General features: G+C 35.4%; 1 protein-coding gene and 1 non-coding gene across 4 annotated transcripts in view; one reads left to right on the forward strand and one right to left on the reverse strand.

The window, feature by feature from the left end:
- SEMA3D (semaphorin 3D) overlaps positions 1-25,778 on the reverse strand; it is a 240,737-nt gene that overhangs the window by 133,980 nt on the left and 80,979 nt on the right. For all 3 annotated transcript variants that reach the window (XM_057304256.1, XM_026504666.4, XM_057304255.1), the window contains one exon: positions 12,981-13,141. In XM_057304256.1, the coding sequence (XP_057160239.1) occupies positions 12,981-13,141 (161 nt within the window). The remainder of the gene's footprint in view (positions 1-12,980; positions 13,142-25,778) is intronic.
- Positions 423-527, forward strand: LOC113267525 (U6 spliceosomal RNA). The gene has a single exon (XR_003320839.1). It is a non-coding gene; the product is annotated as a U6 spliceosomal RNA (small nuclear RNA).

The raw sequence follows: 25,778 nt of genomic DNA on the forward strand, positions 1-25,778 counted from the left end.
AGACGTCAGAAATCAAACATGTCTTTTCTGTGGATCCAGATGAGTGAGAATTTCTCTCAACATAATTATCCAGGGTGTAACAACTAATTGAACCACTACTAAATAATTAGGGGTTGCAAATTAATTTTAATTTGAGTGCTAATCTTATAGATCAAGTTAATAACAGAAAACTACTCTGGGAAACAAGTAAATAAATTTATAAACTTCTCCACTTGGAAGTGACAATGTATTGGTTAATGTTTCAAAACAGGTATGACTGATAAGTCAGTCTCCATGTTCTGTAATTTATTGATTTAACCAAACTACCATATTTATGTTGTTTTCATAACATTTCACAATTGAAATAGAACATTTCCAAAGGATTCATTTGTGTAAATTACACTTGGAGGGATCAAATATTAACGTCTAAAAATATATATGTAGTGCTCACTTTGGCAGCACATTTACTAAATGGAATGATACACAGAGGATTAGCATGATACCTTTGCAAAGATGACACATAAATTCAACACATTATTTTTTTATTTTTTTAAGCTTTTAAAATTTATTTGAGAGACAGAGAGATTAAGAGAGAGAGAGAGAGCATAAACTGGGGGAGGAGCAGAGGGGCAAGCAGACTCCCTGCTCAGCGGGGAGCCCGTTGTGGGGTTGGATCCCAAGACCCCAAGATCATGACCTAAGCCGAAGTCAGATGCTTACTCGACTGAGCCACCCAGGTGCCCTCCATATCGTTTTTAAAAAAATAGTAAGAATAAAAATACATACATGTATATATATATTTTTTTCTTTCAGAGTTATAGAATGTAGATTACCAGTATAATAAGAGATCATTTAATGAAATGAAAATTGTCCTCAGTGTCACTTCACATATGCTCAGCTGTTATAAAGTTATATTTTAAACACATTTTTAAAAGAGATTTAATATTAATTTCCTTATGAAAATATAATGGGAGCTGCATACATTTAAAAATACAACCAATGATCTGATTATCTTATATTGATTTTATTTGCTTATCTCTATCCAAAATCCAAAATGTCTTTGTTTGTTCTTTGAAGCAATTTTACTTCCTTTTGAATATAAACAGGTTAGAAAAACTCACAAGTAAATACTGCAATGTCTCTAACAATTATTGTTTCATTCATAACTTATAACACATATTAACAGTTATCACTCAGTAAGGTGAAAATGTCAGGCACTTTATTTTTAATTATTTAATCTTAGGCAAGCTACAGAAACATTCAAATAATGATAAGGCCTATAACAACATCTTAAGGAAATTCTAATTATATCTGCTCTTTGTTAAATCTTCGGAGAAGCAATTTAATTGACTTAAGTTAGCCAGTGCAAGGTCAGTCAAATGGCCCTTGGCCTAGTTCAGAGATGCCAAAACTGAATGGAATACACAGAAGGGAAAGTTACAACTCGTTCATAAAACCTAATTAAGGACAAAAATTCAGAGCCCTAAAAATGCAGATGGGCATTTCTATCAAAGAACAGGATTCGAGTTTTTGAATGGCTGTAAAAAGAGTTGGGAAAATGTTGGTCTAAATGCCATATGATAAAGGATTTGAAACAACCAAGGGAGCAAAGACTGCTCTGGGTCCCAGGAACAGGTAAGAGATCTAAGCTCAAAGAATGAAGTACTGAAAAATAAGGACAACAGTACTAAAAGTAGAGCTTACATGATTGAAACTGGCTAGGGGGAAATTGTTATGGATGGGGAGTTTTAACTCTTAAGTTTGGGTATGATCTGCCCATGTAGCTTCCTTCATGAAGTCTTAGGTGAGAACTGTCTCTCCCTTTTTTTTTAGGACTCAGCTCAAACTCTCATCACAACTAGCTTTCTTCCACCCAGTGTCTCTGAATGCTAAAACACTTGTGTTTACCATATCCATATGCCACTTTTCTTTTGCAAGTAAATTAGTTTGGGACCCTTTCCTGGGCGTAAAGATCAATGAAATGCAATGGAATTAGAATACTAAATTTGAGTCCCTACTTCACAGCTTATGAGCAGCTAATGCTGTGCTTTCAAGTATTATCTCAATACTACCCTCAGAATGAATCTGTTCTACTGGGAATACATCTGACCTCCTCTGGATGGTCCTTTCTTATAAAAAGTCCATTTTAATATCACTTCCCTAGAAAAGACTCTCTGAAAACCAGCTGAAGTAGTGTTTTCCATCTTGCCATTTGCAGCGATGTGGATGGAACTAGAGTTATTACGCTAAGCGAAATAAGTCAGACAAATACCATATGATTCCACTTATACGTGGAATTTAAGAAACAAAACAAACAAACATACGGGAAAAAAGAGAGAGACACAAACCAAGAAACAGAGTCTTCACTATAGAGAACAAACTGACAGTTACCAGAGGGGAGGTGGGCAGGGGATGGGTGAAATAGGTGATGGGGATTAAGGAAGGCACTTGCTGTGATGAGCACGGGTGTTGTATGGAAGTGTTGAATTAGTATATCATACATATGAAACTAATATTACACTCCATATTAACTAACTGGAATTTAAATAGAAACTTAAAATGAATGAATAAATGAATGAATGAATGAATGAATGAATGAATAAATAAATAAAGTTGGGGGATTTTTCCCCCAGGATTATCACTACAGTTTTTAACAACACTTAGATGATATGTTTTATTTGTTTCTTTTTTCCTTCTCCATCAAACACTCCCTTTAGAAACTGGAGGCACCATAAGGACAGAGACCTAACCAGTTTTATTCTCCCCTGGATGTCCAGCATCTGAAAGAGTGCTAGAGATACAGTAGGAGCTCAATAATCACGTATTGCACGAAAGTGAGAGGAATGTTCTTGCATCATGAAAGCAGTTTTAAGAAATCCACAAATGGATGGGTAACTTGGAATTTGTGGTGCAGTCACATGTGAATTGGAGTGCAAGTATGCTTATGGATAGATTTTATAATTCTGTATGATATATAGGTCACAGTGTTCATTATCTTCCTAAGTACATGACTTAAATATATGACTCACTGACGTTTAGTGACTACCGCTTTTGAGTGACAAGGAGCATTGCTTCTACTTCCTACCCTCTTTAGTACCTGGCACCTATCACCTGCATAGTAAGCACTCAATAATTATTGAAAAGTGATCTGCAAAGTTTCCTTTAAAATTACAGCAGAGAAGGAGTTCTTGTCAGAGTTCTGGCAGAAGTCTGACAACATCCTGACAGTCTGTTACAGTGACCAGATGGGACTCGCACATTGGCACCCAGGCCAGGGAGCCAGCACATCCATGAACGAGGCGATTGTTCACCTCTGTGGTTAGTAGACAGCATGTGCTCCACAGGCACTAGGAACAGATTAATCACCATGAAACTAAGCAGGGTGCCGTATAACAAAAGTTAATTTATTGGGATGTCCACATGGTTTCCAATGTTTATATTTTCTTAATTTCAAATATTAAATAAGAATAAAAAAGGTGGCAATTCTCTTTTATCAATAACTTTAATTTTAAATGAGAAGTTATTTATTCTGAGACTTTCTCCCTAAATAAAAGATTCACAGGGTAAAGCATTAGAGGGGGATGTCTTATTCAGCCATGATGTGAGTTAATAGAACTGGAGTCAGAAGGTCATTCAGACTTGTAAAAGCATTTCTGCTTATACTCAGCATAAAGCAAGCAAGTACAGGATCCTCATGTATGAAAACCCTCTTGTTTTAGACTTCCTTGAGGAAAGGGAAAAAACAAAGCGCTTTTCATGCATGCTACGCAGAGAAGGGTGTTTAAATATTCCACTAAAAAATTATTGTATTTAAAATTACAAACTCATTTAGCTTGGTTATTTTCTTAATATAAGTGCTTAAAAATAGGGGCACAGTGATGAATTTCAAGTAACTTAATTTTCATAATCACATACTGAGTTGATGTTAAATAAGGAGAAAAATAGTACAAAAATTGCATTATAATTGTTAAGTGGAAGAAAAATAAGTCACATTTATAAACATGGAATTACTTTACTAACATTCTGCTAAAAAGAAAAAAAAATCCTCTTAAAGTGTCCAAGTTCTAGCTTAAGGGTTTTATGTTTATGTTTATCCAATGTTTTCTTTTAAATAATTCTGATTATTTTGTGGTTAAATAAGCAGCAGAGTCAAGTTCTGAAGCAAATGTGGGGACTTAAAATTTAGCAAGGCAAAACGAAGTTGTGTCAACTTATTCCACAAAAGTATGGGGTTATCTTAGGCAGGCTATGTAATGTATATATTGCTTTTGTACGCTTTTTCATCTTAAAATCCATAGGAAAACTTCCTTCTCCCCGAAACGTATTTAGTATTTTTTATATTAAAAACAAATATAAATAACTTTAAACAGAAAAATTTTAAGTATTATACTGCTTTTTCCTTGAACACTATAAGGTTAACTAATAGGTTTTAGGTTTTTGGTGGGGCTCATTAAAAGATCTTAGCAAACACAATTCTTTGAACATTTTATTTTATTTTATTTTTTAATAGTTCTAAAAAGATATTTATTAATTTATTTAGAGAGAGGGAGAGAGCACAAGCAGTGGGGGGGGTGGTTAGAGGGAGAGGGAGAAGCAGACTCCCCACTGAGCAGGGAGCCCAATGTGGGGCTCGAGCCCAGGACCCTGGGATCATGACCTGAGCCGAAGGCAGATGGACTGAGCCACCCAGGCACCCCTGAACATTTTATATACAATATTTAATTTTGACACAAATGAGTTTCAAGAGAAATTATTTTTTAATTATTTAAAAAGGAACAAAAATGATTGATATTATCTCAAAATGAAAGTAAACTATCTGAAGATCAATTTCAAAGTTCATTGAAAAATGGAATCAGATTCCAACGGAGATCTATGGAAAAGCATGGGAAACAAGATGTAAAACAGCATATGTTTTGTTTGAGGCTATTAATAGTCAAAAGGTAAATAATACTAATAAGAACATTAACATTTTTCTTTTGGTTGCCTCTATGGTTCTGGTTTGTATACTTTAGGAATGATACATAATGAAGATGCCCATTAAATTTGAAGGTAAAACAACATCCTTTTGAGGGCTCATTTTATGGCTTTGGTAGTAAGGCAAATGTTAAAAGGGAAGTTTTTGCTGAGTAAAAATGAAAAAATGAGATTCTAGGTCAAGAAGCAAAAATTTTCTATGTAGGTGGCCAAGAATCCTATAGATAATTTCACCCACGTTCAGCCACAAATACTTGGAAACTGGAGATTAGAAAGTTTTTACCTTTCCCTAGAGAAGGATATTTCACCTGAGACAGTTCTATAATGTGTCCTATAACCCCCAAGGTGAGGAGTAGGTGCCACGAAAGGAGCTTTGATGGGACCTCAAGAAGCACCTGCTGTTGAACATGCAGTTGGTGGAACATTCTAGACTAATGCCTAAAGGTGAGAAAAAGACTGACAAGCTGCAGGGAAAACAGAGACCAGACTCAGTGGCTATACTGATATCAGCCTGAACTTCTAGAGTGTATCCAGGAAAAGACACATGATAGTTTTCCATGAAACAAATGGGAGCCAAGCTCGCTCAAAAATGGGATGGCATGAGGTCATGTTAGGTCCTGTTCAAGAATGTTGAGTGAAAAGATTTCAGAAATTAATACCTGGTCAAAGTGCAATCAATCTCAGGATAAAAAGTGGGAGTATACCAGTCAGAGAAGAAACGTAGTCATGCTTATCCAGAGAACTGCAATGGAAAGAACTCCAGAAAGAGGAAATTCCCCCCAAAACTCCCTAAGATGCCTTTGAAAGAAAAGTCACCTTCAAACATCTGACAAGGCCAGAAAGTTAAGAAGTGAGGTCCCTCTGACAATGACAGTAGAGTAAACACTTGTCCAAAACCCTCTCCTCCTCCCTTCTCCTGATTTGACTAGAGGGTCGTAAACTAAGTTTAACAAGCTTCAGGAAGAGGAGGAATGCTAGGTAGGGACGAAGAGAAGTCTCTGAATACCTCCCTGCCCGGAGTCTTCCCTCACATGGCATATCCAAACGGGGACAGGTAGAAGGATCAGAGGTTCAATGTTATATGAGGTTGAAAGTTTTATTACATCAGACCGGACCTTGTAATTGCTAGATAACAACAGCCTGTACTACCTAAGAGTGACCTTGAAAACCATGGTTGCCTGCTGGAGTTACCAAACAGGTCTAGAGAAGAGTTCCACAGAATAGATTGAAAGGAATTGCGGGAGGTAAAATAAAGTTGTTTATTATTACACTCCATTAGTTGAATACCAGTCACTGTTAGGTTAGTAGGTAAAATAAATAATAACTATGGTCTCAGAGTAAGTTTATTTCTCATTGATCAACTTGTCTGCCTCTATATATAGCCCACTTGAAAAAGAAAAAGAGAGAGAGAGAGAGAGGGAAAAAAAAAGGAAACCAAGAAACAAATCCTTGAATAATATGAATACAAAAGCAGTACTTAGTTTAATAAATCATCCCCTTTGTGACCTGTTTGCTTACATCCTGGTTTAGAGACTCACTCCACCCATGCATGGTTTGAACTGCTTCCAAAGTGAGTAACATTTTCAGATGGAAGGATCCCAACAATTCATTAACTCAGAAGTCCAATTAACATAACCAAACAGAGTACTGGATATATATAAATATATAAATATAAATATATATAACATATATATATTACTGTTAATTATGACTACATTAAAAAAATGAGAGAGAGAGAGAAAGAGGAGAGAGGGAGAGACTTTCAGCTTATATATATAACTCCTGGAGTTTACATAGAGAGGACTCTGGATTTTATATGGATTATTACTAGGACTACTTAAACCTGGTTGAGATGGAGAATATTCATTTGTAGTCAAAGTGCCAGATGTCTCATAGTTTAGAAACATTTGTTTAGAAACCGTAGGCCTTTAATTCATATAGTACAAATGTCAAAAACTCATTATTATTATGTGTACATGAACAGGTTTCTGATGCGTTACTTATAAATTAATGATAAATGGGTGCAAATGTCCATCCACGGATGACCATCTTTCTTGAGGACTACTAAAATTATTTTCTCATATACTTCCTCTGACTCTACAGATGGTGTAGGATGTTAAGGGCTAGGCCAGGAAAATCTAGTATCTTTAACTTGAACTGTGAGAAATATGCACATGGAAATATATACGGGGAAAACAACATTACTCAGTTTCTCCAACATGTTTTTCCTCCATCCTAACTGAATTAGGAAACAATAAACTGCAAGCTCCAAATATAAATGCAAACTATTTTTAATTAACCAGTTAACAACAACCCAAATCTTACCCACCCATCTTGAACTAGCTCAAATCTCATGCACATGTGACAACAGCAGACACTCAACTTATTTTTTTAATGAAAAAACGAAAAAGAAACACTGACTAAAGTAGAACAAAAGAAGAACAACACACAAAGTTCAGTCACTAAAAAGTATCCCAGGGCACCTGGGTGGCACAGTCTGTTAAGTGTCCCACTCTTGGTTTTGGCTCAGGTCTGATCTGAGGGTTATGGGTTCCAGCCCTGAGTCAGGCTCCATGCTTAGTGTGGACTCTGCTTGAGTTTCTCTCTCCCTCTCTGTTTCCCCACCCCCAGTCTCTATCTAAAATCAATAAATAAATCTTAAAAAAAAAAAAAAAAAGCCTCCCAAGTTTTACTTCTACAAATGCATATAATTGGTTTCAACCCCAAAGACTGACAAAACCAAATCAAAGGAGAATCATTTGGGGTATAATTCTGCTAAGATATATATTCAGTGATGCTTAAGTGATATTTAGTTATTTGATTTAAAAAATATGTTCTCTGTACATTATTTAGTGGATAATGCTAACTACTGGTACCACAGAATAATTATGTAGTCTTTAATTCTTTGAGTTCAAGGATAATCTTACTCTCTCCCAACAATGTCACTCTTCCAATTCTTACAATATTGAAGGGAGAAAACTTACACAGTATCAGAAAATTTGAAGAGATCTGCAGTAGACCAGAGTTTATAAAGCTTACACACATTATAGAGTCACGGTGAACTTTTATAGTGGCAAATTAACTCTTACATAAGCAAGAAAAACAAAGGTCAGCCGATTTTTCGATTTTTACCATGTTGGGTGGAGAAAAATAAATCACATCAAGGATATGTATTTGTAATGAATACTTTCCAAGGCTATCTCCTGAAAGAAAAATAAATCCTCCCAGATAAGTTCCTTGTAGAACTAGCTAATCTTTATAATTCTCTCTTAAAAGGCAACATATACTCTTCTGTTGACTGGCTGAGGAAGCATTTATATTTGCCTCAGGTAGCCTAAGTTAATGAGAAAAAAGCAAGTCCTCTAAATAATTTTTTTTCAGAAAATTTGTTTTCTATTCCCTCTCTGTAAGTGTAGTGATCAATGTGATTGATTCCTAAACACTTCTGCCTAAGGTAGTTGATTGATGTAAGCAAATCGTGGTTACAACACCCCTATTTTGAGTTCAAAAATTGGAATCGACATATTTCTGGCCAATGAAATGTGAAGGTTCTAGAAAAGTTTTCTTGCTCCTAAGAAAGAGACATAATAAGTGATGATTTTTAATCCCTTCATATTTTCTTTCTGAATGTGACCCCTGAAATCGTCACAGTCATCTTGCTACCAACCTAAGGATAATGTCAACAAAGAATGGCAGACAGAAGAGACAGAAATAACTGGGTCCTTGATAACGTCATTAAACAGATGATATTCCATCTCTGTAGCCACCCAAACTCTGGACATTATTCTTAGTAAATAATATAATAAAGTCCTTAAATTTTAGGTGTCTTTTACTCTATGTGGACTGCATGATAAATTGATAAGTATAATATATTGGTCTCACAATCAAGAGAGAAAAAGATAACAAAATTGCCAATTCATAAAAATTGAAGAAACATATTCTGTAGTGTGTTTTATGTGTAAGACGCTGTACTAACTGTACTATGTGCTAAAGGAGAATCAGAAGTGCATGTAAAATAACCCACTCCCCATTCAAAGAGGGTAGAATTTGGATGGGGGATGTATTTATTTATACCAACGAATAATAATTCTATCAAGTAGGACAACTGACATTGATATCAAAATATATAATGCTCTAGTAAACACAAAGGATTGTCATGGCCCCTAACATAACAGGGAGCCTTGTGGAGCAAAAGGCAATAAAAGGGTAAAATTCAGTAACTGCCTTCAAAATTCAGAGGAGTGAGATGAGCTAGAAAGTGAATGGCAATTTCAGGAAGCTTTAGCAAAGGCACAAAACTTGAAAGGAATTTATTTTGAGAGGAACTAACAGAGAAGATTGAATAAAAGAATGAGAGAGAGGAAGGGAGAGAAGCAGAAAACAAAGTGCAAGTGAGGGAATAATGAAGAGTGGATAAAAATAAGACCGGAAACAGGGAGAGCCTTAGAAGTTAACAGAAATCTGGAGTTCATTCAACTTCATTGGAAATCAAGAACTCCAGAAGTGTATAAACAGAGAAGAAATATGGTTAGATTTTTATTTGTTTAAGAGATAACACTGTTGGTCACGGTGAATGGATTAGATAGGGAGAAAATGGAGATTCCATTTTATAAGATAAACTCAGTTGAATAATGGTATTATCACTTACATTACAGGGAAATATTGAAAGGCTTGCCACCTTATCAGTTTGGCCTGTCAGCTAGGCTTTACTAGGTCTGCATCACAGCTCAATTCTTTCTTATCTAATACTACTTCCCCAGTGGCCCTCTCACACGTGTTGATCCCAAGAACACTCCCTTACAAATACCCTATAAACTAATCTCCCTCTCCTGGTTGGCCTCTGGGAGAATTCAACCTACAGCACAACCGTAAGAATGGTTCCAGATCCAGGTCCTTCAATTGGAATGGGATCTCACATTGGGCTGGTTCTGATTATTCCATTTTGGTCTCGTATTGGAAAAGGAAATGTCCAATGAATGTGCATTATCTATCCTGAACCTGTCCCATGGAGGGATCCACAGAGTATTCCCTAGCTGAAGAGAGAGGCCTTATGGACCAACGGTAGAAAAGCCTACTTGAAGTGAGAGGTATCCTATCCCATGTGTGCTTACACTTGCCCCTAAGGCTATTAAATCCCGAAGAAATTGTCCTTTCTCTCAAGAAAAGATCAGAATCTTATTCCTTTAATCTAAACAATAACAAAACAACAACAACAACAAAACAAAACAACACCCCAAAACACAACACAAACCACTTGGTGTACTTAAATTTTACTTTCTAGAGAGTAGAAATGTCCTGAAAGGTTTAATTTTTAACTCTCTTCCTCTACATTCACTTACTCATCAAAGCTTATTGAGCATACACCTGTACCATTCATTGTAGATGACTCAAAATCTCGTTTGAACGGAGTCAAGATAATACGAAGGATATTTCCAAATATTTGTTACTGAATTCATTTGGTAAAGGATGCTGCTATAATTCTGGTGATTCCACACTAAAGGCCTGTGGCAAATATGAAGTAATCCTGGCCATTTTTCAATAGGCACATCCTTGTTTGTACAAACACTTTTAAGTAAACATATATCCTAAATTTTGACACTTCAATGGAATACTTTCTAAAGATTTTTTTTTTTTTAATTTGCCAGAGGAAAACATCCCCAACCAGTCACTCCTAACTCAATTACGTGTTGTAGATTGCTCTAAGTCTAGAGAGTACAAAGGACATCCTTCAGGCCCACAGAGTCCCAACATGTGTGGTTTCTTCCACAGAGAAGTTTGGATTTTTGCCGAAGGGCATAGAGCCAATGCAAACCACGTAGGTCTAAACACTGCTAAAGCACTCCATCTTGACACTTAAACTTGCTACTGTGAAGTACCTTTTAGCACTGGAGTGATTTATATAAATTTTCAATGTGGATACCTACATAAACATAAATTATCTCCTTTGTATACCTAACCTCTTCATGAATTATACATTTTATAAAGACAAAGGAATATCAGTTGGGCAGAAAATCTCTAGTACAGACCCTAATTTTACAATGTGTTCAAATAACCATTTATTTCAATAACATCATAAGGGAAATCAATATTTCATAAACATTTATTTTATTAAATATTAGCACATTTCAAGGATGGAATGCAGCCAAAGAGAGATTTGCTTAAAATAGTCACAAAAGGAAGTTATGTTATCAGAATTTATTTTAAGCAATGATCTAATACACTCATTTCAGATAAATGAACTTTTTCTTCTAATCCCTGAAGGCAGAGAATAGCACAAGAACAAATTCCCTTAAAAGTATGAATTGCTTTTTGTTATTATACTAAAACTGAGACATATTTGGAAAAATGCTTTGTTAGCTATGTAGCAGCTCTTAAAGCAAAACTGTGAAACTAAGATTTTCCTTGGTGGCTTTCATAAAAGGAGTTATCTCCTGAGATATTTACTGATGATTGAGATATTAGTTGACACCATCAATAGGCTCTCTGATACAAATACTTTTTTAAAAAATTACTAAGGAAAAAATGTACCCTTAAAATTACACGGAATGGAACTATAATGGCAGAATGAAGGTAAGCTTTTCGAATTCTAGCACATAATTCACTGCTTATCAAGCTGCACAATATTTTTTTAAGAAAATAATCTTATGAGTTTGTAAGTGTATTTGGATTATCACAAGTCAAGAACAACTACTGGCAATATTTTACCCTCACACTTTCTTCTAGAAACATCTAATACATGCATATACATTTGCATCCAAAGACTATTTCTTTATCAAGTCTGAGCATTCATAAGAGATATCTCCTTTTCTTTTGGTGGACCTCAAAAATGGACAGAAGGATTACTTAAAAATTAAATTATTAAAAGGCAAAAAAAAAAAAACACATCGTTTCTGATGCAGGCATTAAGAAAGCAATATTAACACATATGGAGATAAATATTTTTCCTATGTAGACTACAGCCCTTAGTCCTGATGATATTCAAATAACTGAGCAATGAATATTTAGTTATTAAAGCATTTCAAAATTAGAGGTTTAAGTTAAAGTGGTCATTGTAGGTGAAAGCTATTTGAAACTTCAAAGTCCTATGATGACTTATAAACAGCTCTTTATGAATGGAAAGAATTCTCCATTAATTTTGTATTGGAGACTATTGACCTGAAATCCTGTAATGGCTCCTAGGATTTTTTTTTTTTTTTTTTTGCAATACTTCTGAAAAAAGAGAGACAGAAAAACAATCTGTCTCATAGATGTAGAATGGGTCATGTATTATGTCTTTTCATCAGTCATTCAATCCCTTCCAGTCTTGGCGTCCATCTTGGCTTGCACAGATGTTGGTATTTGCTAAAGTAGCAGCTGATCATAATTTATAAGGCCTAAAGTGTGGCGCTCTTTCCTTTGGGTATCGTGTTGCTAACTGAAAATGTAAAGCACAGCAGAAGTTGCCTTTTGTTTTTTCAGTAACTAGCATATATATATTTTTTTAGTGGTAGATTATTCTTCATGAGCCCATAGTTGGGAGTATTATTAATCACCCTCTGAGTGTGAATAGGCCATAGGAGAAAACTGTTCAGTTAAAATAAAGGAGTGTGAAGAAAAAAACCAGTATGGTGCTAAAATACCACCATAGTCACACTGTCAATTTAAAATATGGTTATTTGATAACTTTAAGTTAATAAAAACTTAATTTTACAATAATTGCTATAGATATAAATGTTAATTATTGATAAATAACTCATTTGCCAGATTCTCAATCTAAACCATTGCATTTCTCTTGTATAATCCCTTTCATTCATATCATCATAGGTTTTATCACTATGCTTATTCACTCTTAACAGAGAACATGTATATGTACTTAAATACAGAAAAATCCAAAAGGTGTATCTGAAGCGAGGTGTTCTTTTAATATATTCTTTTTGGACATGAAAATGACCTAGTGCATTTGACGCTGAGTCACTTAAAACAAAAGAGAAGAAAGGCATGGATGAAGATAAATGCATATTCAGTCAACTACATATAAATAAACTGACCTTCTTAAAATTTTTGTTTAAGTCAACCAGACTGAGCAGGAAGATGTGGTCCTTGGCTCCTACAAGTAGCCTGCCCCTCTCCTCATCCAACAGAATGGTTTGGAAATCCAGTCCTTCTGATGAACCCAAAAAGGGAATGCAGCTATTTGAAAGCAGCAAGTCTATGGGAAAATAAAAGTGGAATAGAAAGAAAGAAAAATTTAATTAGCAAAATATTTATTTGGCTCAATAAATACATTTTTGTACTCTATAAATGAATATATACAGCACAAATGCTCCAATTTAGATAAAAGCAAACAATATGCAGTTTTAAGCACACACTCATTTAGAAATCAATGTGATTTATGAAATCTGTATTTTCTTGACACAATATTGATCTTACGTATGAAAAAATGCAAAATACTAAAATGAGTATCAAAACAATTAAATGCAAAATATTTCACAACTTTAGTCACCTTCTTAAGTTATAAATTAAAGCTTCAATCTACAGTACATTTGCAAACTGGTTTAAATCAATCAATTTATGCAAAGTAAGCCTCAGACTAAGTATGTGATAAACCTCAGAGCATTTCTTCACCTCCTACTTTAGATAAGGTTAAGACTCATGACTGTGTTTGGAGGATTATACTGTTCCTAGTTCATGTATTCAGGAAGTAAACTAAGAAGCCAAATCCAAGAAAATGGATTCTGAAAGATATATGATCCCAGTGATGGGATCAAAATTGTAAAGTAGGAAGGGACCTTGAAAATCAATTAATACAAATTCGTGATTTTATCAATGAAGGTATTTAATTCCTCCAAGGTGAAGCCACATGCCCTAAAGTCAAAACATCAAGTTGTGGTAAAGCTGATAATATAATCTCAGTCCCAGTCTCCATTTCTCTTTGACACTTGTCTGTACGTCCTAATTCTTTTTTTCATTCATAATTGCAATGTGGACAGACTCCTATTTAAACTTAGGTCTGGGTTTACAGAAACCCAAATCTTTTCAATAGATTTTGCCTCAAATACTTGTCATACTCTCTCATTTTCTGTAACTTATTAAATACCATAAAGTAATAATATCACTTACTACTTATTAAAGTCCATTAGGTGTTACTGGACTTTAAAACTAAATCATTATTTTCAAGTGGTCATTATTAATCGATGAGAAAAATGTAAAGAGACAATGTCTCAGAAATAGTTAACCAAGATACTTCTAAAATGTTTCATGGCAGTTTTTAACCTCTATAAAAGGCATCTCTGAGTCTTTGAAATTTAAAGCCTATATATCCCATACATCCACTGCAGGCTTTATTATTATTTCATAGTTTGAGAGTTCCCTTCACTCTTTTTTCTAATTTACAATGGTTAAATGTTATTTCCCTTATTCAGCAAGACAGATTTTGATCTTAGTTTTGACAAAGCAAAAGGCTGTATGCTGAAGAAAATATGATACTATCTGAATTCTCAGGTGAGTGTGGTCTTATTAATGTTTATGAATCATGCTTTATGTATACTGGATAGAAGTCTGAACTCTACACTAATTATTTTCTATTAAGCTAGATATAACTTTAATAGCTTTTCAGACCAGCGACACATGGAACAATATTTTCTAGCATCTCCAAATACAGTAAGCTTATTTTCGTAGGACTCATATCTAATAAACATTTCATACTAACTATAATGCAGAACTGAGGAAAGAATAATATAAACTATTAATAAATCATGGAGGTGTGAGGAATAAAGGACTTAATATATGATCAGCAATAGAACAGTGCCTGGCACACAGTAAATGCTATACAATTATCAGCTGTTACAATCATGATGATGTATTTTTTAAACTTTCTACAAAATCTATAAAAAGGAAGTCATTGTATTTGCCAACTCTTATAATTGTTAGGATGACTAAGGAAATAATTTATATAAGGTTCTTAAAACAACAGCTTGAAGATAGGAAAAGTTCAATAAATATTAACTGTTACTTTGAGTATGATTATTAAATTCCAGTTTGGGCAAAGTAAGTTCTAGCAAAGAAGAACGTTATCCTGTCTTCCATTAAACCTGAGTTGTGAAGATGAGAACTTCTCTGTATTTTTTTAATAATACTGGACTAATATTAAAAAGCTATTCAGGGGGCGCCTGGGTGGCTTAGTCAGCTAAGTGTCCGACTCTTGATGTCAGCTCAGGTCTTGATCTCAGGGTCGTGAGTTCAAGCCTCACATTGGGCTCCACACTTGCATGGAGCCTACTTAAAAAAAAAAAAGCTATTCAGTCCACAAATATTTATAAGAATCTATTACGTGTTAGGTATTGAGCATGTGGTTAAGGTTGTGGTCATAACTAAGATCTGCCTTCAAAGGGCTCACAGATCAATCCATAAACAGATACATATACAAAATACAATATAAGTGAAATAAATCCTAATACAAGTATACACAAAAGAAATCTTTCAAGTAATTGTGCATCACCATATAAAAAAAGATGATTATTGACCACAGTATTGAAGGACAAATGGAAGCTTTACAGGAAAGATATAAAGAAAAGTTTATTCAGGGCAGAAGAACACGGAAACGTACAAGGGCATATATCATCATACGTCACACTCACACACTGCATTTAAAAATTTTTTTTAAAGATTTTATTTATTTGAGAGAGAGAGAAAAAGAGCAGGGAGAGGGGCAGAGGGAGAGGGAGAAGCAGGCTGCCGCTGAGCAGGGAGCCCGATGTGGAGCTCGATCCCAGGACAAAGCAGACACTTAACTGACTGAGCCACCCAGGTGCCCTCACACACTGCATTTTTAATATGTCTTCTACTCTGCAGTGTGAGCTCCTTCAGCACAAAGACTATGTCTAATTTATCTTTGAATCCACAGCACTAGCTCAGTGTCTTGGAGACAAATTAAGTACTTATTAATATTTGTGGAATTGAAGTATAGTTCAGTAGGCTAGAACATACAGAATATGTGAGGCTGGACATCAAGGCAGCCTCCAGATAATCAGAGCTGAAAATGGCACGCTGGGGAGTTTGGTTATCATTTCGGTAACCGGAAGCCACTCAAATATATTACACGGAAAAGTGACAAAGACTTTAACTGAGTGTTGGCAAAAAAGTCTGGCTGCAGTGTTCAGGATGGATGAGAACTGGAAGAGTGGGAGCAAGGAGACAACCCAGAAGTTTCTGAAAGATGGTAAGTCCCTGAATTACGAACGGCAATGCCAATGAAGGGAGAAAGATGTTTAAGAATCTCGCATCTCATTTGCTGTTTCTACTGGTACCACCAGGAAAATAAAGTAGAGGTAGTCATTTGTTTTCTTTCTTTTATAACCAATTCTATTGGGTTTAGTTTCAAATGTGACAAGGAAAAACAGCTGAGAAAATAGTGACTAACGTAAAGTATTATCATTTCAAAATGATTTAATGTTGCCTTGTGACAATGTTAGCATCAAAACGATTAAAGCATGCTTCGCCAATCCTTTGTAGCCAAACTAAATAATTAGACTTAGGCATTACATATGAAAATTTCTCAGGCTGACGCATACATTTTGAAAAGACCTTGGGACAGGGATTGGAACAGGTTCCTTCTTCCCCAAAGCAGCTTATCTTTCTTGCCTTTCTGCCAAACCAAGCAAAGTCATTTTTGTTTCCACAGGATCATCAACTAAAGCCCAGGGGGGGGGAAAAAAAAAAAACTCAACCAGGGTGGGGGTGGGGAGGGAGTTAAGTCCAGAGTCTGCCATCTTCACACCTAAAGCTAACATACTCCCAGGATTTCTGGAGGCACAAATGCATGCTGGCTCTGCAGGCTGAAAACTCATGAATGTTAAAGACTAAAAATTTGGCAATATATTTCAGAGCTTTATTTCTTTCTTCTCCTAAACTGGCAACTCTCAGACATGTAATTTTTAAGACTGTCCACAGTTTAGAATTCTTTTGAACAGAAACTCTGGACAGTGGGGTGCGCATGTTGCTTCACACATGCCATTCAGAGGAGGCCTGCTCTGTACACACTCAGCCAGCCTCACCTCTCCTCAGATGACAGCAGCATTTACCTCTAGGTCCTAAATGTATTCTTTGTTCTATCTACCTAAACCTTTGACCTAATCCACCATAATCACTCCTTCTAACTGTTCTTTTAACAATTCATTGTTCTATTACCTCATTCTCAGTTTGCAGTGTCATTCAATGTCCCAGGCCCTCAAATTCCCACTCTTGGTCTAGCAATATACTTTTGGAAAAGCTACAAGATGATTATTTCTGAAATAAATGAAACAAAGATTATTAATTTATTCCACTAGGGTAAATATGGAAATCATTCCCATGATGGATTTTAATCAAATGATGACAAAAAGTGTTCATGCTCCGTGATCGATGAACCATTGCACAGCAACAGGATGGTTCTGAAGATCAAAAACCCTATAAACAACATGATTTTTCCTGTGCGTGTGCATTTTTCTGAAGGATATGTCCAGAGTCTTCTTCATCAACATCTCCTGGTACCTCTCCAAAAGTCACAGAAACTGTAATGACCGTATTTAGAATAATTTCTCATTCTAGAACAAAAAAAGTGAGTCACTACCTTTATAAAACTTGACTTTGAAGGCAAACAACTGACTCACCTAAGATCACCAGGTACTCTGCACGTGTTGCTAAGACTCTGATAGCAAGTTCCACTCTCATGATCTGACAGCCTAGTGCAGAGGAAATGCTCATTCATAACAATAAAGAAAATATGCTTGTGACAGAGAGTAGTACTTAAAGTCATAGACCGTTAAATATCTTTACTAGTAAAATGGAAATTCCCATGTGCATTTCTTTTAGCAAGCCAAATAATGCCACTTCAGTTCTCTCATAATTATGTGTGGGTAGAGACACCAAATGGTCTCTAAGCTCCTTCCAATAGTCGAGTTCTATGGCAATTAGAACCTTATGCCTAACTTTGGTAAAATTAAGGCAGTATCAAGTAAACTCTCATTCACATATCTATTCCTGGGCATTGCTCTGTTCCTTGGAGCAGATTGCCTCTACCTTTGGAAGAACGGAAATATAGCTTAAAGAAATTCCAACTAAAAGGAAATTCATTCTATTAATAATCCTTGTTGGACTCACATGTTACCAATGCAGTGAGGTCCAGAAGGGTTATGTGGGCTTCACAAAACCAATTTGCTCTTAATGGTGAAGCTCAGCAACAATGAAACTCCTCACTCACAGCCAGATGCCCCTCTATGAGGGGAAGGCTCCAATCCCATAATCCCTGCTCCTATTTGAAATAAACATTTGTTCTTAAAAGAATTCTTTGTATCTCCCTTTTAGTGTCCCTTAATACAATTGTTCATTCAGTCTGAAGAACATTTGACCTGATGGTCTACATTCTTCCTCTTCACCCCAGAAAGGAAGGGAGTGGTTAGTCACTTTGAATCTAATAAATTTAGGATTAAGCAACACAGACTTCCTCAATGTTTCACTGTTGAGTGAATAAGATCCCATACCCTTGAAATCACATTTATTGCCAGAAATCCTGAAGTGGGTGGAGTTGACAGTTTCTCTCACAAGAAGACTATATAGCTAAAAAATGGCTTCCCACATCCTTTAAAGAAGAACACATAACAGATTTTTTTTTTTAAGAAGAATAATCAAAGCTATTAAAGGCAGAACCTCATGGGGGTAAAAAGAAAATCACCTTTGAGGAAAGTCAATTTCTAATCTACTCCAATCTAAGGTATAGAATTCCTTAGCAGAGAAAGCTTCCAACCGAAAATGGACCCAGATCAAAATCCGATCACTTTCCCCTACCATCTTAAGATATTCAGCACAAATCCTCACCACACCCACTCCTATTTTTCCTAAAAGGAAATCACCATTATATCAGTAAGGCTGTTCTGAGGTTTCTTGAAATATGGTCACCTCTCCAGTGTGTTCTTTGAAAAGCTGTCTAAGTAAAGAAGTAAAGGAGTTTTTATTCCTGTTTCCCCCATAAATTCAGCTTACCTCCCTTCATCTCTGAATCCCCAGGGCTTTCATGCTGACTGTTAGTATCTAAAGATTCCTTCTATGGAATTCCTTCTTCCCATAGTTTCCAGAAATGTTTTGGCTACCAAACCATTCCCCCCAAAAAGCCTGTTCTCAGTTTGCGTCAGGAGTTGAGTAAAGGGAGCTAGCTATTCATTCCAAAATGAAAATTAGTCCCTAATGTTGTGGCTCACTGAGTTCTTCTGGCCTGTGAACTTGTATTTGCTTCCTCAGCATTTGGTCCAAGGAAAGACATGGATTCTGTCTTGGAATCAAACTTTGGAAATTTAACTCATCTTAAATTGGCCCCACCTGACTTTCAATTGGTTTTCTGGGGCTTGAGATCATATGAAAAGATTTTGGTTACCAAGATAGCTCACTTCCACCTATCAAAAATACAAATTATTCTCTATTTATGTACACTCAGTCTCCATAGCTAACTGCTCAAACAATATCAAACATATAAAGAAAAAATATTATTCAAACCTAAAATCCTTACAAAAGACTACTTCAAAATTATAGGTATTTGATTATTTTTATACTTTCCTAAGTGAGAAGTCCAGCCCTATTTTCCTCCTTCAAAAAAAAAAAAAATCAGATTTTCATTTGCTCTTCTGCAATGGAATGTTGAAGATCATTCTGCTCATTAGGTATTAGAACGTTATCTATGTCAATAATAAATCAGATGGTCCCATGTAGGGAAACATAAATTAGAAACAAATAAAGCCTATTATATCATCAGAGTTTTGTTCTTGCCAGGACAGGATGTGCAGCAGAGTGTGGCAATTTTATGCTGTCACATTTCCATCGACATCCATGCTTTTAAATCACAGGTTTATTCACATTTGGCTAGCTTTCAATAGCAGATGCTTTATATAATCCATCACACGTGAGATTCATAATTTATGATTATGAGTTCTTTTAAATTCTTCCTTTGAATTAGTCCTTTTAAATTCTCAAAAGCTTTGCTATGATAATTTTTCCCATTGACCTATAAAAAAAGGCTAACATTGTAAGTACCTAGTACATTTCCAGAAAAACAAGGTCATAATAGAATAAACTTCCCCAGAAGTAGTTGACAGGATAATCCCGGGAAGACTGATTGTACTTTGACAATTATTTTCTTAACTCCCTTCAAGGTCTTGAGATTTTCTCGTTTTTCAAATTTCAAGGAATGTTTAAAATCAAGACACGATGTCACAAATGAATATGGATTGGCATTGCTCTGTTTCAATCAAGTAAGTAAATTTAATTTTTACAAAATCAGAGGAGCATACCTTAAAATACTATGGATTCTAAATAGAAAGACAAATACAAGAGAACAAATAATTTCTTAAGCTAAGATCACGACAATTGAATGTACAGAGCAAAGAGCTCTGAGAATAACTTTTAAAAAGGACAATATTCTATAACATTACTTTTTAAAATTAATTATATTCATCAAAATTAACTATATGCATACCAAAAAGTAACATTAAAAGGTATATGTAAGGCATCTGTCTCCTCCTCTGTCCACCTCCAATCTAGTCTCCATAATAACACATTTAGTAGTTTACTTTCTATTCCTTTTCATAATTCTAAATAGTATGAATATACTACTATCTTTTAAAACATTATTTTCAGACATTTTCATTGAATTTCCATTTACAGAAGTTGAGAATTTTAGCTTTTTGATTCCAATTCTTTCCCTTCAACCAAGCTCCTAACATAACACGCCCATTTTTATGAAAGCTGTATTCAGTGATTCCATTATTATCACAATGTAAATATTCTTCCTTACTGAGAAAAGTAGTTTTCTAATTAATTATACTTTCTTTCTTGAAAAAAGCTGTTGCTTTTATTAATAATTTCCCAGTTGTGACATTGCTTAGTTTTAAAATCATGATCAGGGATGCCTGGATGGCTCAGCCGGTTGGCCATCTGCCTTTGGCTCAGGTCATGATCCCAGGACCCTGGGACTGAACCCTGAGTTGGGCTCCCTACAGGGAGCCTACTTCTTCCTCTCCCCCACAGCTTGTGCACTTTCTCTCAAATAAATAAATAAAATCTTTTTAAAAAATAACATAAAATAAAATCATAATCGAATCTTTCCATACTTTCTGAAAAGTGCCTCCATAAAATTTTCATATGAAATTCTGGCAGATTGTTTTTTGTTTTTCTCCTGGAGACATCTCTACTGGGCCCTTTCTCCTTCTACCTACAAACTGGATTGGCTGTTGTCTCACCTGAGGGACAGCTTTCTCAAACTTCTTTCTACCTCTCTTCTATTATGAATTCCATCTTTCCTAGATCCTGGGTCTTTCTCCTTGATTTATTTTCTTAATTTTGGTGAGCACATCTCCAGAAGCTTCCTAAGAAAGGGTGACTGAAACTTAAATTTTTGAAACTTTCCATGTGTAAAAATGCCTCTAATTTACCCTTATTTTTTTTAAATAAGTTTAAAATAATTGGACTGAGTATGTCTTGGGTTTTATTTGTTTTTGTTGCTGTTTTTCATTTATCATGCTGGGCACTCAGTGTGACATCTGATCTAAAATTTAATTTCCATTGATTCAAGAAAATTTTAGTTTTGCTTTTCATTCCCAACAAACTGATGTCAATTACCAGTAGAATTTTTCTCTAGGTTTTCTCCAGAAAAGGTCCTCTCTTCACATGCTCAAGGAAGATATTCCTGGTAAAGGTGTGCAGAAAATCTGCATTAAAATATGCACACAGACTTCCAAGAGGGAGATTAAAAATACACTCTTAGAATACTGTTTTCCTGAATTTCAGGCCATATTCATAGGGCATAAGCAATGAAATAATGTTTTCCAGTTATAGTTTCCTATAATTGTTTTTGTTTCACAAATCTCTAGATCTGTGCTGATGACTTTGAAAGAGACACCTAAAACCGCACTGCCTCTCTCAAATCACAGTTCAGAATTTCCAATAGCCTGCTTGATACTATCGTTTTCCCCCAATCAGCTGATCTTACTGAGTTTAATGACTTAATGACATAGTTACCAGGCTCAAAAAATCAGAATCATTTTTAGTTTCCCTCTCTTGGTCCCTTACTCTTTTTTCCTGTATTTAAATAATTGGTACTTCTAAGTCTTGCCAACATCCAGCTAAATTTAAAGTCTTACAGATTCGATCATGCAAATTTTCTATTCTCCTCCTCAAATATTTATTCCTATTGTCAGCCAAGCCAAGATCTCTATTATTCCTTCTCTAAATTACTGTAACTGACTCATAAACAACTTTGTTCTATGCTCTCCTCTTTCACCAGTCTCTACCACATGATGCTGTCTATTCTGTTTTTTCTCCTAAATCATGATTAAGTTAGGTCAATTTCATTACCAAATTCCTCCAATGCCAATACATGCTTCATTCAATAAAGTCTGAGTTTCATCCAACATTCAAAGTTCCATTTCATACCTGACCTTCTTCAAAATTCTTCAATGGCATTCATTTCAAAAATGTCCTAATCCTATGGCATTAATATGTTTGCAATTATTTTGTCCCTTAAAAAAAACTAGAAGCCCTTGCAGATTAAGAATTATGTCTAAATCAATGCTGTAATTCATCACCACTTCTTGCACAAAGGAAGTCTAATAAACACTTAACTAACAATTTTTCAAACTAGTGATTCCTGCGTGTGTTGGTTTACCTACCTTCCAACTAAATTGGGATTTATTATGGGCTTATTAATAATTTAGAGAGGTTAATGTGCCATTAGGAGACCCAACTGTGGCTCTAATGCTTTGTAGTCATTAAAGGTTCCTGCTGTTATCTTTAAATGCTTGGGGGTGGGGAGTGGGGAAAGAGAAGGAGGTCTAGAACACTGCTTCTCAGGATTTAACATGCTTTCAGATCAGCTGGGATTCTTGTTTCTCATTTAGAACAGGGTGAGGGGCTGAGATTGTTCATTTCTAATAAGCTCCCAGATTATGCTGGTGCTACAGATCCGTGAACCAAAGTTGGAGTAGAAAAACTAAAGTGCAAAGTGACCCCACTGCACTGAAGAGAAGAGCTGGACTGTTTCCTCTTCACCACACTAGAGTTTCTTACAAACACTTAAAATGTGGCTATGTTAATTTATGCAAGATGGCCAGATTATTTTTTTCCTTTACAATTCTACATTGGTCAAATCTGCACATCCCTAACTCATTTTAAATTAAACTAATTAACCTACATTATAACTAAATTGCTATAAGCGATAAAAGACCTGCTTAGTTTAAAACCAATGATATATGAACTATCCTCCTCTGTTTTCTCTTACAAAGAAGGGAAATACATATACTTAATATGCATTAACCTGGAAGAAAGATGCAAAAATGACAAATAATGATTTAGTCTTGACTTTGAAGTAAATTTCCTGTTACGTGCAGCAGTAGAAATTCTACCAGAGTTGCCTAAATATAATTGTATTTGTAAAGATCTTCAATTTTTACTTCAATTAATTCAATAATACATTGTTTGGACTCTCTTTGAAACCTGTCATAATATTCACTTCATGCTTTGTAACATTCAAGGAGCTTTTCCTCTTCTATTTAATTTGATCCTCAAGGAGAACCAGAGGATTATCACTATTTTCCAGATGAGAAAACCTAGACTCAGAGCAAATCATCGTTCTAATGAACAGTACATGCCAGAGAAAGAGCTAAAATCTAGGTCTTCTGACTTGAAGTCCTGTCAACTATTATAGCTATATTTTCTATTTGAAGATTTAGCATTTACTTAGAAAAACAAGATTTTTTTTTCAAAACAACTCTCCTCACATTTTAATGGACTGTACCCACAGACAAGTTCTATTGCTTCTTCCACTTCATCATTCCACTGGGATTACTGAAATATTTATCTTATTTTCTAGACTGTGTCTGGCTTACTGTGGCTTCAGTCAAACAAACCTCTTTATGAGTATCTTTGGAAGTAAAAAGCACTTAGTTCTAATTTATGCCTCTTTTTAATCAATAGGATTAAATCAGCATGTTTAAAGGACTTACAAAAATGCAAAATATATATTACTAGTTCTTAAGAAGCAGAGAGGCATTTGTCAAATTTTCTGTGAAAAAAAGACATTCATTTTTAAAATGAGCTTGAATTTATATTTTTACACATGTATTGAAAAAATCTCATTGTAAAAATTCCTTTCATAAGACCCAAGGAATTAAGAGCCAAATTTTAGGTAAGTAAAGTCCTAAAACGAGCAGTTGCATATACATAATTTTTTTTTAAGATTTTTTTATTTATTTATGTGACAGAGAGACAGCCAGCGAGAGAGGGAACACAGCAGGGGAGTGGGAGAGGAAGAAGCAGGCTCCCAGTGGAGGAGCCCGATGTGGGACTCGACCCCAGAACGTCGGGATCATGCCCTGAGCCCAAGGCAGACGCTTAACGACTGCGCCACCCAGGCGCTCCGCATATACATAATTTTATCTCCTTAATAATTTATAGAATAGTAAACCAACCACATATAACATCTGTTTTAACCAGAGAAGAGCTGACTGGGTTTAATCCTAGAAAAAATTGCCTTTACTTAAGCAATGAACATCTTGATTAAAGTCCCCTCCAGGTTTATGCATAGCCGAAGACACAAGCAAAGTGTCTCAGGATGCCAGGAGGACACTGCTGACCTTTGTAGATCTCTGTGATTTTTATATATTTTCTTAATTCCAAAAACGTTCTTTTCTGTGATACTTCTATGGCAATATTGTATCTTAACATTATTGTGTAACTTCCATCACTTTGTGAACCTCCACAATCAATGTTTAGAGCAGTGCTCAAATACAGTGTTAAATAGATTTTAATTATTATTAATTAATGGGCTTGGATGCAGTCAAATTGTAGTATAAATACCATTGAACTGAAAAGCAGGAGACTTGGGTCAGTTTTTTGTTTTTGTTTTTTTTTTTTCAATTATCTCTTATGGGACCTTGGGATCCACCTTTCTGCAGTTTTCTTTCCAAATCTTTATTTGTAAGTTTTCTTTTTTTTTTTTTTTAAGATTTTATTTATTCATTCGACAGAGATAGAGATAGCCAGTGAGAGAGGGAACACAAGCAGGGGGAGTGGGAGAGGAAGAAGCAGGCTCACAGCGGAGGAGCCTGATGTGGGGCTGGATCCCAGAACGCCGGGATCACGCCCTGAGCCGAAGGCAGACGCTTAACCGCTGTGCCACCCAGGCGCCCCCTTATTTGTAAGTTTTCTAAACATATTTACTACTTACAGCTTGTATCCCTGTTACAGTGACAGAACTCTATCACCTTTCCTCCTTGAACAGTTTTCTGTTTGACTTCTTTTTCCATCTAGACAATAGTGAACACTGACAATGACCCAGATAATAGTTTATTATGCAAAATAAGCCCATTTCATTAACATTTGTTCTAAAAGTAGCCTGGGGCACCTGGGTGGCTCAGTCAGTTAAGCATCAGATTCTTGATCTCTGCATTGTGAGTTCAAGCTCCACACGGGGCTCCACGCGGAACATGCAGCCTACTTAAAAAATAAAATAAAATAAAAGCATAAAAGTAGCCTGATTTTAGAGAAAAGAATGGAGTTTCATCAATATTTTCTTCAGGGAGGTATGGATTATCTCACATCTCTTCTGAATCATGGATTATTTCCCTTCTAGATTATTTCAACCGAAATATAAATATGGTGTTATTTAGTTCATGAAAAAAAACCCCAAATCTCTTGACTTTACTTTCCTTCTAGTTACAACTGCCCATGTCTCCATTACAGGAAACATCCTTGAAAGAATTATCTATAATTGTCTATAGCCCCTGAGCTCATGCTCTTAAGTATCCATCCTAATTGTGCCAAGGCTC

The sequence above is a fragment of the Ursus arctos genome, unplaced genomic scaffold, assembly GCF_023065955.2.
Source record: "Ursus arctos isolate Adak ecotype North America unplaced genomic scaffold, UrsArc2.0 scaffold_3, whole genome shotgun sequence".
Classification (NCBI taxonomy): domain Eukaryota; kingdom Metazoa; phylum Chordata; class Mammalia; order Carnivora; family Ursidae; genus Ursus; species Ursus arctos.